The sequence below is a fragment of the Bidens hawaiensis genome, unplaced genomic scaffold (genome assembly GCF_021521415.1).
Source record: "Bidens hawaiensis isolate Kalapana, Puna unplaced genomic scaffold, B.hawaiensis_p1.1 tig00004357_1, whole genome shotgun sequence".
In the NCBI taxonomy this organism is placed as follows: domain Eukaryota; kingdom Viridiplantae; phylum Streptophyta; class Magnoliopsida; order Asterales; family Asteraceae; genus Bidens; species Bidens hawaiensis.
In genome coordinates this window covers 1414882-1430740 of record NW_027491262.1, presented here as the reverse complement: position 1 = coordinate 1430740, position 15859 = coordinate 1414882, and the positions used below count along the sequence as shown (strand labels likewise).

The window sequence follows — 15859 nt, the reverse complement described above, 5'->3', positions numbered from 1 at the left end:
TAAAATACCTGTTTACCTGTTAACTACCTGTTAGTAACTAATTAGATACATTAATAAAAAAATATATAATAATATAATATATGATATACCCTAAATAGTTAACCATAGATTTTTATACCAAACAATTGAACACGGCGCTATCATTCCAATCCAACATCAAGCAGACACGCACAAACCATTCTTCGTTTCTCTCTCTCTGGATCTCGGGTAGTCTGGTGGTTTCCCTCCACATCTCCGGTAGTCGCAGCCCTTCGATTACCCGGCCTACATCTCCGATTCTCCAGCAGTTCGGCCTCATCGTGGTTGCAGCTGCACCACTAGTATTAACATGTTCATGTCTTATCGTCTATACTAGGTACTAATAGGTTCTTGTTCGGGCTTAGGATATAGTTACACGATAAGTTTTCTTGTCGTGTACAGGTATACATGTTTCGTGTTCGTGTCTTATCATGTATTGGTATGCACGATATGCCAGCACTACGTATTATCATCAAAATAACATATGGTGTCACTAAACGCCACTTTATATAACAAAGAATTACATGCATCACATGACACTAGTACCTCCATATTTACTTCCTAAACATGTAAATTTTTTAGTGACTGATTATAATATCTTCAAAAGTACCGGTAAAATAGTGTAAGGAACAAAAGATAAAGGGGTCATAATGAAAATCATTATATGAGATCAGTTATCTATCTGGAACCCGTACCCGTGTGGCCTTGGTTCGAGACATGCTCACTTTATTATTGGTCTTGGTTCGTGCGGGCTGGCTAACCTTAATCCTCGTGCGGTGTTAATGTATCAGACTTGATGTATCAGACTTGATCCGGCTTCCCACGTGGGCCACTGCAATTACTAATTTACCCTTCATTATTATTTCAAAATTAAACAAATTATTCATGCTCAATATTTTTTTTTTTATTTTGTAAACCTTTATATAAATATTTTTGGTAGATTATTTATAAAGTTTGTAGACCTTTGTAAATAGCAGTGAAAACTAAGCGAGTTACTCGTGAGCTACTGAAGCTCAGATCAATAAAAGGTTTGAAGGAGTCAAGGTTTTTCGAGCTCGAGCCAAGCCAAAGCCTTAATCAAAGATTGTTTAGTTATCGAGCTCAAACTTTATTTTCAGACTGTTACAAACGGTTTGGTTTATGATTTTTACCAAAAGCCAGTCATGTAAACCACACTGGAGCTTTGTTTATACTATATATTATACACTATTTAATCATATGTTTTATATTAGATATAATAACTGTTACATATTTGAGTTGTTTATGGGCTATCGGATTTTAATAACCCAACTACCACATAGTGGCCACTGTTACTCTTTCTTAACAAGTTGACCATTATAACTCTATACTTTAATTTTGTTCTTGTGTCACTCCTCAAACTAACCAAACACTAACCGGTTAGTTTTGGGATAAAAAGTGTTTTCTACTAAGTTGATTGGGTAAAATGGAAAGTTTGTTTAATAATATAGCCGCCTTTGACGCCATATGTCACCCGCCAACAAATGTTTCTGACGTGTTAAAAGTTTTCGTCAAATGTTTTTGCCACCATCTCACCTATTGGCACCCTTAACTGCCATCTCCACTCCTTACCCATCTCCAATCTCCAAAAGCCTCAAAACTAACCAAGTTTGTGTCTGGTTAGTTTGGGGAGTAACACTGGAAAACAAATTTAAATTATAAAAAAGTGGTGTTGGTTAGGAGTCACAACGACCAACATGTATAATAGTTGCTCAATTAATGTATTGTGCGTTTTTATAGCCTCAAAGCAGAGCTGCAAAGGGCAATGAGCTAGTTGTGTAATGGTAATAAAGAAACCTGCGTTTCATGTGGCCCATGTTTGATTCCTGACCCAACATTCGGTTTCAGCAACACCATGTGATGATGAGAGACTAGGCGAGTATGTGACGTTCACTGGTTGGATATTTGAGCTGAACGAGCTTTAACTCATCGCATTGTCATGACTTTGAGCGAGTGTTCATGGATGTTGACCTTAGGTGAGGGTTTTCCCTGTATCAGAAGGTGAGTATATCCCGATACGATAAATTTAGCCAGTAATTTATTTAAGAGATTTTTTAGTTGTTTTTTTATAAAGAAAAAACATGGCAAAGATGAAGTTTTTAGACTTTTAAATTTTAATTCTCTTTCTCATCTCATTTTTGTCAAGATTTATGAACTCTACATGTTTTTTCAATTTGGGTCTCTTTCAATTTTAATTATTTATTCATAAATTGGAAATCCCCTTTTTGATTCTTTTAATTAAACCTACTTTAAAAAAGCATATAGATCTCTGTGTGGTTTAATTGTTTATTCATTGACTGTTTACTATTGGTTTCATGATTTAAATTTTTCAAGCTTTGAATACGACGTGAAACACTTTGATTTTAGGGAAAAGGGTATTATTTATTATTAATTTTTGTTAATATTATTAATAAATAATTTGAGCATATTGCAAGTTTGGCCTTAGACTTTAAAAGATGGCAAACTTTGTCCAAACAATTATGAAAGCTTTGCATGTTTAGTTCTCATGAGTCACTGTTAATCCTAACTAATTTTCAATGAAAAAAACTAATGTCGTATGCAAGTTATGAGAGGGTAGTTGTTTTTTCTTTCTTTTTTCCCTTGTTTAATTTTTTTTAATTTTGGAATCATAATAAAATAATTTTTCATAAGTCCAGAACTCCTAATGTTCATTTCATCACCTTCGATATAAATTGAACATTCGTATTGGCATTAATAACAGACAATAAAGTTGACATTAGAAGTTACTGTCATTGAATGTTCAGGTTTATTTGATCAGGGCTTTAAATTTGAAAAAAAAAACATAATTATTCTCACATGAATGACACATGACATAAGTTTAAAAAACCGATGATGTATGCCATTTACATGAGGGGTAGTCGTGTTTTTACAAATTTTAAACCATAGTAAAATAAATTTCAAATTCAAAAGCTCCTAACGTTGAAGTCATCACCTTCAATTTTGCATAAATAAAAGACAATGAAGTCGACATTAGAAGTTCTGGACTTTAAAAGTTCATTTGATTACGATTTCCAATAAAAAAACACACATACACAATTATTCTCACATTAACGACACATGACATCATTCGAAAAAACACAATTATCCTAAAGTCGACCTCACCGCCTTTGATTATACATCAAACCTTCGATTTTCTGCTAATCATTCATCGACGTTAAGAGTTATGGAGTTTGAAAGTTCATTTTATTACGATTTCAAATTTGTAAATACAGAATTATCCTCACATGTATGACATTATTTTTCTATGAAAGATTAGCTACGTGGACTAAACCTGCAAGTCTGCTACTCTTTCATAAATGCTTGGACTTAATTTGTAACTTTTAAAATATACGAACGAAACTTGCAATATTATCAAACCATGAGAACCATTTACAAAAATTTCTCTGTGTTATTATTAATATTATTATTACTACGCTCTATTTCTCTCTCTATCATTTTTGTTGTGATGGTGATGAGCCTTTTGACCAGAGAAAAAGCGAACCAGTCTCCATTTGAAGAAAGAGAAGAACAATTAAAAGACCCACATTGCTGATGTAATGTGCACAGCCACTGAAATCTGAAACTCAGTTTCCGCACAGCAACTGTTCGATAAAATGCCTGTGTGTCCGTTAGCAAAACCTGCCGTCAGCGGGCAGGTTCTGGATCTAGACATCGCCGTCAAAGACGGACTTTTAGGTGGCGGTGTCATATTCGGAGGCGGGTTCTCTGACAAATTAGATCTAAACACAATGATTGAAGAGCTAGATCTACCCGATGTCCCATCGGTATTCATCTGCCCGATATCACTTGAACCGATGCAGGACCCGGTCACTTTATGTACCGGGCAAACCTATGAACGCACCAACATATTAAAATGGTTCAATTTGGGACACTTCACGTGTCCCACAACCATGCAGGGTCTCTGGGGTGGGGTGACCCCAAACAAGACCCTGCAGCAGTTAATATATTCCTGGTATTCGCAAAAATACCAGCAAATTAAGAAAAAATCCGAAGATATACTCGGCACGGTTGCCGAGCTTCTCGACATGCTTAAGCGGGTTAAAGGGCAAACCCGGGTCCACTCGTTAAAACGCCTTCGGGTACTCGTTACGAACCATTTAACCGCGAGGACTACGGTTGTAAAAAACGGAGGGATTACCGTTCTCTCGTCGTTATTAGGCCCGTACACGTCACACGCGATCGGGTCCGAAGTTGTTTCGGTTATTGTTAATTTGAGTCTCGACTCGCCTTCGCGGGTAAACTTGATGCAACCCGCGAAGGTGTCGTTAATAATCGATATGTTAAACGAGGGTTTGGTCGAAACGAAGATTAATTGTACCAAATTGATCCAAATGTTAATGGAAGAAGACGATTTCCAAGTCGAAATCGTCTCGAGCCATAGTTTACTCGTCGGGTTAATGAGCTTGGTTCGCGATAAACGTCACCCGAGTGGGATGTTACCCGGGTTAACGGTTCTAAAATCGATATGTTGGCATAAACAAGTGAGAATTATGATAGTTAACATAGGCGCGGTCCCTCAATTAGTCGAACTATTACCCGAAATGAATCAAGAATGTTTGGAACTCGCGTTGTTTGTGTTAGACGCGGTTTCGACGTTAAAAGAGGGTAATTTGGCGTTAAGCGGGTGTTCGAATACTATACCGAATATGGTTAAAGTGTTGATGCATGTATCCGAAAGTTGCACGCAACTTGCATTGTCGATATTGTGGTCGTTATGTAAGGTGTCGCCCGAAGAGTGCTCGTCGGTCGCGGTTGAAGTCGGACTGGCTGCAAAGTTGCTTCTTGTTATTCAAAGTGGTTGTGATCCTTTGTTGAAACAAAGGTCAGCTGAATTGTTGAAGTTATGCAGCTTGAATTATACAGATTCAATATTTATTTCTAAGTGCAAGTTAACTAAAACCATTAGGTGATTGATTATTCATTTATGAATGATTGTATATTTTTTGATAAAGAAATTGGATTTTGAGTCAAAGATGGTGTTAAATGTTAATCCAATGGTAAAAAACTAATATTTTTTTTATCCTTTTTTGGGATATGAATATATTTATATGATGTTCTGTTGAAATGGGAATTGTGTCATTGATATGTTTTTGCAGGGGTGTGTTAAGTCGGGTTGGTTTCGATTATGTTATGGAAGATTGCTTAACCATAACTATAATCATAACCGAAAGGTTGTTTAACTGTTGGCGGGTGCGGTTAAATTCGGTTAGTTGTCAGATGCATATCTTAAGTTTTTTTTCCTAGTTGAAATTAGTTCGGTGATGATATTCTGTGCTCAATTATGAAGTTTGAAGCTGAAATATGCCGGTTCTAACCTTGATTACGGTGTTACAAGCTAGATAGGTGCAACTTGCAACATAAATTTAAAGGGAAAATCTCATAGAATAGTAACCAACTTTCAAAAGTGTTTCAATTAGGTCACTGATGCATATTTTCCCCAAATCAAGTCACTAAATCTTCAAATCAAGTCTCACCGATTTTTGTGTGCGTTAAGAAAGAAATGGATGATAGGATGTGGGTGTCGGAATTTGCAATATATGTAGTCAAATTTAAAAATTTTTAAAAAACGTTAATTATATTAAAATTTAAAAATAAAAAATAAAATTCACGTCGCCACTCAACGTCAACTTCAAAAAAGATAAAAACATTTCCTATGTGAAACAAAACAGAAATTGGCTAAAAAAATATGTTAAAACTATTAATTTAATCAAACACGAAAGTTGAGTGACCTAATTTGAACACTTTTTAAAGTTGAGTGACCTAATTGGAACAGTTTTGAAAGTTGGTTACTATTCTATGAAGTTGCCCCTAAATTTAAATATAAAATATTTGAAGTTGCTTAAAAATATATAAAAGATTGAAATAGAGGTATAAAATATGAAAAAACATAACATACAAGGTTTGGTTCAGTTTAAATCGGTAAACTAGACATATTAATCATAACAATAACCAAATGATCAGTTAATTATATTCACTTAGCCATAACAGTTGATTTTGCTCAATTATAATTAATTTCGGTTAACGGTTCGGGTTTCGGTTTCAATGACTTGAGTTTTGATTGTTGTACTGAGAATTTGGTAAATAATTGTGGCGTGTGTGGGTGGATCAATCTGAATGTAGAGGATGAGGATTGGACCAATCAATGGTTCAAATAAGTGCTGACGTGGCTATGAAAAGATAGTTGAGATAGCTTTCTCTGTACCTTTGCACTCATGTTCCATATACGGAACGTTTTATATATATATATGATGTTAACATGATTAAACTACATTTAATTTAAATGTTTAATAATTTAAACTTGTTTAGACCATCTCTAACAGTATTAAACTATTTGAGCTCGGCTTGTTAAACTTTACAGAAGCAGAAGCTTAAGCTTTAGCTTGACTCGATTCTTTGAGCTTGATATCGACTAGTATACAGAAGTTGAAGCTTGAGATCGGCTCGACTAGAGCAAATTTGAGAAAAGCTTTAGACAAGCTAAAGCTCAGTTTGAGTTCGTGTGCAGTACCTTAAGCGACCAAATGTCACGAAGTTACTCCTCAGACTCCATGTGACGTCCAAAGGCCAGCTAATCGGTCCGCTCATGATCAGGGTCTGCTGGTTTCGTCCTGCGCTGAACTCATCAAGCGAGCGGCAACAGCTTGCTACCAGCAATGCGTTCGTCGTGAGAGCACGATTAGGCATGTATGCCTCCTTTCCCGCTGAGGTCGTGCCCGATGAAGTCCGGGACGAGCCAATAAACCCAAGCGTTTCAACACAATTCAAGCATCTCGAACTTCAAATATTTGGTCAATGAAACAAAGCTGGGTTGGATGTTAATTAATACAAAGAAATTAAAATGGAGTTAAGTTAAAACCTTAAAATACATAAGGCTCAGTAAGGCTCAACGGGCCTAAATGATATATCTATGCAAGGTTTGAGTTCGGACTCGACAACTAAACAAGCTTTAATTTGATCCTTTAGTCTATGCCGCTCTTTTACACCCTTCGAGGCTACAAGTTTGAGTCATTAAAATATTGAAATTGTCGAGCTTCGTCGACTCTTCATCCTGCCTCGCTGGCTCTTCGATCATTTTTTTCTCTCAACTAATTTTTTCAGTCTTCAATTTCAGTCTTCAACCAATTTTTCCTAGCAAACTTGACACATTAAAGATAAACTAACTATATGATTATAATGTAAAACATATTAAATAATTTTGTTACTGGTTTATTATAATAGAAAACAAAAGCTATACAAGTTATTAAAGTCTTATTCAGATTAGGACCACACTTGTAATCCAGATGGGAGGTGAGACCAGCTTGTCACCCATACCTTCAACATTACACGTGAGAGGTCACTTATTTGTTTAGCAACGCACACATGTTTTGATTTATACAAAAAGATTGTTGTAAAATTTAGAAAAAAAAAAAAAAAAACCTGATTATTTTAGATAAGCAAACTGGATTTTAATAATTTCATGTTTGTGCGAGTTGTCATTAATAATTCAATATGAGAATATTGCTGCTGGAAGTAGATGTGCACAGACCGGTTTAAAACTCAAAATCGGTTTGGGTTAAAACCGGTTTATAATCGGTTTTGGTTCGGGGTGAAACCGGTTTCTTACAATGTTACATTCGGTTTCGGTTCAGGTTTTGATCGGTTTCGGTTCGGGTTTTGACCGGTTTTTGCCAGGTTTGGTTCGGTTAACTGGTTTGGAACCGGTTTTGGTGAAGAAAATTACAAACCGGTTCCAAACCTACTGTTTCAATCGGCTCCAAACCGGTTTTTACATAATCGGTTTCAAACCGGTTCAGTTTTCGGGTCGGTTCTGTTAACCAGTTTGTTTGCCCACCTCTAGCTAGAAGTCATACCTTTAAAACATTTTTGTCCCATTAAGGTTAACGACATTAAGGTTTATCTGAATTTCACACTGATGTTTTAGGGCTTTTAATCGAAAGAAGGATACGAGTTGATCGATGTAAAACTTACCTTGAAACGTTTATTAAACCGACATCTTTATTAGTTTAACCAGTCTAAAGAACTGAGAGGGCGGAAGCAATCAAAAAGTGACATATATGATTTTTTGGTAGATGTTTATATAAATAGATAGGTTAGGGTTGTATACTTGTAAACTAGCATAGACGGACTTCAAGTCTTGAACTCGTCTCATAAGAAAATTTCTAAATTCCAAGTTTGTTTTGTTAATTATTCATTGCATACATACCTGTATAATTATTTATTTAGTTTTATTGATCATAAATATATACATGTCTTTTTTTATTATGTAACAGATATTTATTATAATGCAACAATTTATTATAACTACACAATAATAGACTCGTTTAAGCTCATAGAATAGTCGCACGTGCGATATAAAGCTCAGATTCGATTTTTGTTTTGAGCTATACACGATTTAGCTTTTAGCAAACCGATCTAAGATATTTCACTAAAAACTAATTTATCTATAATAACCTAGAGGTGCACAAAAAACATGAACCCGGAACCGGACCCGAAAAAAATACCCGGAACCGGTTTTTTTTATACCCGGGTTTTTAATACCCGAACCCGACCCTACCCGTAGGGTACGGATAGGATATGCATTTCGGTACCAAAACCCGTACCCGGAACCGGACCCGATTTGTACCCGGTAATACCCGAAACCCGGAACCGGGTTTTTCCAATACCCAAAATCGGGTTTTTCAAATACCCAATCTATACTCGAAATTACCCGAAAAATACCTCAAAAATACCCCTAAAAATTGTAACCCTTAAAAAAATCTAATCTATACCTGAAAAAAAAACCTGGAAAAAGCTCAAAAAAACCAAAAATAGGGTTTTTTTGATACCCGAGGTATTCAAATATCCGGTTCTATACCCGACCCGAACCCGATGCATAGGGTATGGTTTTTAGAGAGAATACCCGGACCCGAACCCGACCCGGGTATTGCAAATACCCGATTTTCTAATACCCGGTCATACCCGAACCCGGTTCCATACCCGAACCCGGGTATTTAAAAAACCCGATTTGTGCACCTCTATAATAACCTATTAAGCCATTTAGCTGTCTTGCGTTGTTTCTCTAATCCAAAAATAGAATAAACCAAAATGAACAGTCTTTTCAACAATTTTGTTTTCGGCCCACACAAGATGAACTTAGGCCCAATAAAAGGTACTCCAATCAGTCTTCTTCCTTCCTATTTGAATCCCATTGTTTCCTACTTTCATATAAAGGTTGTTTTTTTATTAAATCTCAAACGTGAACCTTGAAAAAGCTGTTATTTTTTTGAACGGTCAAAAAATCCTTTAAGTAGGCTGCTTGGGCTACTCCCGCCTTTTGATACGGGGAAAACTCTCACATAACATCAACGTCTGTGAATACTGAATATTCGAACCTGAGTCACATAAAACACAAGTCTTTTTTATCACTTCACCATAAGCTTATTGGCTAAAAAAAACTGTTGTTAATAATCGTTGATGTTTTTCATCGATGATTTGAATCAAGCATGCATTCATGTAATAATAATAAAAAAGATGAGTCTTTTATATAAAGAAAATGATCGATTGTGAACAAATATACCAAAACCCGAAAACTTTTCTCAATAAACTACTGGAGCGTTTTCTCGTGCACAAAGTTTTCCCAAAAGTTCTATCTAAAGCAACAATTTCAACCCTTCACGTAAGATTAATCCATAAATAAGTGCTAGCAATCGATTTTTTCGTTTATTGTTGTGGTTGTGGAGGTATTTTTTTACATATACATAGTCGTTAAAAGTTAAGTTTTATTTATTTAATGGATTATTTGATTTTCAAAAACGTTAGTTTTACATATATGCAATAAAAAATAAACAGTCCGATTACAAATCTATACCTGATAAATAAATAACTAATTACACCACGCGTCACAATTATGTGAGCACAATTTTCTTTTTCCCTGTTCTGTTATTTCACCTTTTCTATTTATTTATAGTCATAAAACACAGTATATTAAATAAACTATAATTTATGTGACGCATTTAACTAAAAATATATTAAATTATTTGATAGTCGAGACGAGCTGGTGTTCAAGTTCGAGCTCTTGGAAATTAAAGCGAGACTACTCGAGTTTGGGCTTGGATAAGCTTGTTTGCAACTAATTCTCTCCAAAATAAGGGGGCATAAAAACCAATATTTTAAAAACAGTTTTTTAATCGTACGAGGTTGGCTTTAGAAGTGGTACAACCGGTTGACTCGTTGCCCCTATAATTACATAAAACTTCAACTAAAAAATAATCCAAAAGTTAATCAGCCATACAAAAAATAATTTATAAGTCGCTCAATGGCAATAACAAGAACAATATTGAAGCCTGCTATGTTAAAACTTAAAATTAGGAGGCTATGGTTCACGAATGAACCACTAAAAGTCTTTGGTCTAAAGTATAAACCAAAGTTTTACTTCATTCTTAAACCGGCACAAACCGATAATACTAGTAATTCCAAGTTGTTCAAACTATAAACCGTTCATCCAAGTTACTCAACGACGAAACGATATAATTCATCAAAACATAAACATGCAATATTTAAGATTGAATATATAACTCAAAATTCCCTATCACATAATTATAATGCAATTAGGAAAATAACCAACTATGACCTACTTGTCAATATTGGTTCATCAATTCACCGATTTATGACTTGAAGTCCGAAATTAAGTCCAACGATTACAGGGTTACAGAACGACAACCAATATAAAGTAAAAAATCGAATTTGGTCTATACATTTTTTTGATACATGGTATCTTTATAATAATAATAATTTTCATAAATCCGTTATATTCCGTTATACACCAACACCTCTAAAAAAGTAAAAAGTATTATTATTATTACATTTCGTGTAACACACACACATACACTCAGTTACCTCGTCTACAAGCAACAATATAAATATATATATTTTCCGATCGCCACCGTATCTCCGGCAGCCGTACAATGTCACGATCCACCACCACCAGCCTCAAACTACAAAACAATGAATACGTCGAACTAAACGTCGAAAATTCGCCTAATTCGCCTCAAAGAGGCGTAAAACAAGACTTATCAGAGATCACTAAAACCATAACTCGGCAATTTTGGGGTGTCGCGTCGTTAATTGCCCCTCCGGTTCCCTCTGGTCTCTCTAACGAGCGATCAGAGGGAATGCGGAGGGATTTGGCGGAGATCGGAGGGAGAGTCCGAAGCGAATTGTCGAAGTTCGCTTCGGAGTTCCTTCGGGTGGATTCGGATGACGAGGAGTGTGATTCGGGTGATGATATGGCGGTTGGTGTTACGGATGAAGTTGTGGCGTTTGTTAATGATGTTGTGATGCATCCGGAAACGTGGATGGGTTTTCCGTTACCCGAAGATGAAGGTAATCGGTTTCGCTCGGTTTTGAAATAAAACCGAAACTTTGGTTTTTCTATTTTTGAAAACGGTTCGGTTTTGGTTCTATTTGGTTGGTTTGTTTGTATTTAGGTTTTGCCATAAATGTTTGAAAATATGGTCAACCAAAATATTGACCGAAAATAATCAATATAGGCCTCAATTATTTTGGTAATTAATAACTAACTGATTGATTATTATGTATTTTGGCTAAATTATTTTTTAATTTACATATTTACTAAATTCTTAAAATAAAATTTGAAAATCTAGAAATTCAGTTTGGTTTGGTTCGGTTCGGTTTTACATGCAAAATAAACCGAACTGTAAGATCGGTTTTTGACAAAAACATAAAACTAAACCGGCGGTTTTGTTTCGCATTTTTCAGTTTCAAATTCGAACTCGGCTTGTGAGTCGTTTTTTTAAACTTGAGCTATGGCTGCTAATTATTTATTAGTTAATTTATATATTTTTTAAATTATTTATATATCTTTTGAGGAAAATGTTAACAAGCCTAAGTTTAGTCCGAGCTCGTATGCAGTACCTTAAACAAGCCAAAGCTCAGATCGATCTCGGTTTTGCAGTGTGAAATGAATATATAGAAGTTCAAAATATCTACACTAGGCTTGTTAAGGCTCGACTAGCTAAACAATCTTCCCATTACAAGGCTCGAGCTCGGGCTCAATAACTAAAACAAGCTTTATATGAGGCCCGGGATCAGCTTGACTAATTTCGAGCTTTTTATTGATCCGTTCTCGAGTAGTTCCTGAGCGGCTCGGCTCGTTTGCACTCCTAAATACAACTCATTTTAATCGAATTTCATACAGAATTATTTGATTTCTCATTATTCTTCTACTTGTTAGATGTGGATTTAATAATAAGGTTATGATTACTTTTTTAATTACTTCAGGTTTTAATCTCACTGATGCACAACAAGAACATGTTTTGGTTGTTGAACAATTAGCACCCAGATTAAATGCTTTAAGGATTGAATTGTGTCCTAAATATATGAGTGAGAGTTCATTCTGGAAGATATATTTTGTACTTTTGCATCCAAAACTCACATGCAATGATGCTGAAATTCTTTCAACACCAGATGTAAGTCTGCTATGATTGGTCTAAAACAGGTTCGGGTCAGTGTCGGGTTTGATTACACAATTTAGGTTTAAGGGTGTAAATTTTTATATGACACGAAGCTAACAAAAAATTCACGGGTTAGGGCTTAGTCTAAACAGGCCGTGTTCGTGTGAACCCTTCGGGTTCGGGCGATCACCTATTTAACTCATTTATTTACTTGTTTTAGTTTTCTAAAAATGTGTTTTTACATGATAACTTATACTATTAGGGTATACTTTTATAACAAAGTTTAAGAATTTAAAATTTTAAAAATAATATTGCATTGTAAAAACATAACTGCTTCAAAATATAAAAAATATATGTACCATTTAGAATTTTAAAGTATTAATATCTAAAATAACTATATAAAAATATAAAATATTTTTCGGGTCCGACGAGTCGTGTTCATGTCAACATAGCGGGTTGACCCGTGAACCCATTTATTTATTTATTAAAATTGTGTTTTACATAATGACTTAAACTATTAGGGTATTTTTAATGCCAAAATTTAAAAACAACATGGCATAGTAAAAACTCAATTGATTCAAAATATAAAAATATTATGTAAAGTTAGAGTTTTAAATTATTAATATGTAAAAAGAATATTTTTTTTTTTGGGTTAAACGGATCGTGTTTGCTAGTTGCCTGAATGCAACCAGTTTAGCAGCCCTAATACAAGTGATACCATTTTATATGTTTTAATTTATGTTATTTTATTAATCAAAAGATTTAAAATCAAGAAATGTATTTATATCTTTATGCAGATTATTAAAGCTAGAGCTTTGCTAACACACAAGTTCAAGAACCGTTCTTGTTCCGAAAAGATGTCTGATTATAACTCGAAATCTGTCCCACTCGATGTATCATCAACTGAGACCGTAAAACACCCGATCAAGATTAATGATATTGATATTATAGACAAATCTGTGATTCAAGAGGAGTCACATGAAGAAGATTGGTTAAAGAAAGAAAGCCTAGAAATTGTTACTAATAAAGTTACAATTCCCATTGAGAATAATGAAGATGCATCATTTAGTGATCTTGATGACGACGACGATGACGACGATGGAAACATACCTATACATTACAATAAAACAACATACTCCTCTGAATCTTCAACAAAAGATTCAAGAAATTGTGTTGATGTTGTTGACATTGATGTGGCATGACACACAACATTATTGATTTTTTTTTATGATTCTTTATTGATGAAATAATTGTTTGTGTAGGGGTAAATAATGTTAAACTTTAGAGAGGTGAATCAAGAATACGAACACGAGATTTGTAGAACTCTCTACGACTCTTTTATTAAGAAAACGACAAAAAGAAAAACTTAATAATAACTAATACATTAAACGTAGGGTATATATAAACCCACGGTTCTAATCCTATACTAACTCAAATACCCAATTTGAATGCAAAACAAATAGGATTAAATAAAATAAGACTAACTTATCTTATAATAATAAAATAATTTATTATATTAAATATTTTTCAAGATTCTAGAGCCTTCAATCTGGTTTGGTGTTGAACACGTTTACAAAATAATTTGTTTTTATAGCTTTTAAAGTATAAAGCAGGGGTTCAAAGCGTGCATAAATTTAGGGAATATGTGACTTGAAATGGATTAAGATGTTTGATGCTGACTTCGTTGATCGAATTTGAAACGATTGATATTGAAGAATTTGACTTCTAAAATGTGTTGGTGTCTCGTCCTGATTGTTCGTTTATTCATAGGGTTCCGGTTAGAAGTGCAAATCCTAACCGGCTAACCGAAACTGACCTGAAACCGGCTATTAACTTGTTTAGAAGAAACTGTTTTATAACCGTCATTAAACATAGATTAGGGACTAGTTAGGGATTTTCATATTAACCGAACCTAACTGGTTACGGTTAGTGTTTTTTCACTCAAATTCGATTAGAAACTGTGACCGATTATTTAATAACTGATTAACCGGTTAGTTCCAGTGGACCAACTACCAGCCAAGTGGCAAGTGGTGTGTATTTACATAGGCTAGTAAGCAGGCCCAGTTTAAAATAAGTTGACCAAAATCCTTAATAAAAATCTAAAGTAAAATTTGAAAAGTAGGACCTTATTTTTTTTATGGGCCTAAAACCCAAGTTGTTTCCTCTAGTGGGTCGGCTCTGAAATTTACTGGTTTGTTGTGGTTTTACAAGACCAGGTATGCTCAACAAAAGACAAAACCGGGCTGGCTAGAAACCGGTTCTAGCTATAGTCTAATATTCGGGTATTTGACCGGGTTTCAGGTTTCGGGTATGGCCGGGTTGGGTTTTGACCGGTAAAGGTGGAACCGGTTCCGGCCGATCCATGTCGGGTCCGGTTTCGGGGAAAAACCCAATACTATGTCGTACCCGCGACTCAGGTGCACCGGGTCAGGTCAAGAACCGTGTAAAACCACAAACAAGAATGGTTCGTGTGATAGGGACAATTTAATGTGTGAAACGAATTGAGGATTTAAGGAGTGTTTTAGTTGCACAATTTAATCATAATAGTAGGTTTAACATTGAATTTTAGACGCACTATTATATTAGGTGGATGTAATGTTGTATAAGTTAGGCATACTGCTATATTAGTAAGATGCACTTAATACTGGTTAGTTGTACTTTTGTAACAAGTTTAAAATATTATGTTCAAATATAAGAGAATAATATTCTTGAGTTTATGATCTATATGTATATATATTTAAAATAATTAAGTAGTATGATTAAAAAGTTTGTTAAACAAAATTTAAATGAAAAGTTTAAATAAAACGATTTAAATTCTTCTTTTCATTTTAAACCATATTTAACATTCTATCAACTACAATTTGTTACCGTCTTGATGTTAATATTAGACCAATATATTTTGTTAAACCGCCAGTGTAGTGTGGCTGGTAGTTCATAACCATCCCAACGTTTTCTGCAACGTATCAAAATGAACATGCAAGTAGTTTCAGTGCAACCAAATGAGTTTTCAATAGAAATACCATGGACATGATTCTTCTTTGTTTGTATCATGTACAATGAAACTCTTAGCACATGAGTCTCTTATCTCATTCTCTCTAACAAACGTCTATTTCATTTCAACACCAATCCTTTTTGAATAAAACCAAGAATACAAATCTGAAGACATTGAATTAAAATGATCATGTAATCATACAATATGAGTTCACACAAGACATAAAAGATTATGAAACCAATTTCTACATTAGGTCTTTTAATTATTATTTTGTTAATGATCTTTTAGTAAAATAGGGAATCAGCTTTCAGAAAGCAACTTTCATCTTCTTCTTTTTATAAGTAATTAGTTTTATCAT

The 15859-nt window shown here is 34.5% G+C and overlaps 1 protein-coding gene and 1 pseudogene across 1 annotated transcript; both read left to right on the top strand.

The window, feature by feature from the left end:
- Positions 1 to 3620: 3620 nt before the first annotated feature.
- Positions 3621 to 4967, top strand: LOC143626321 (U-box domain-containing protein 30 pseudogene; annotated as a pseudogene).
- A 5995-nt stretch (positions 4968 to 10962) lies between these two features.
- On the top strand, positions 10963 to 13711 carry LOC143626387 (uncharacterized). The gene is made up of 3 exons (XM_077096500.1): positions 10963 to 11418; positions 12337 to 12524; positions 13307 to 13711. The coding sequence occupies exons 1-3, from the start codon at positions 11001 to 11003 to the stop codon at positions 13709 to 13711; spliced, it is 1011 nt and encodes a 336-aa protein (XP_076952615.1). The 5' UTR covers positions 10963 to 11000.
- The last annotated feature ends 2148 nt before the right edge of the window (positions 13712 to 15859 follow it).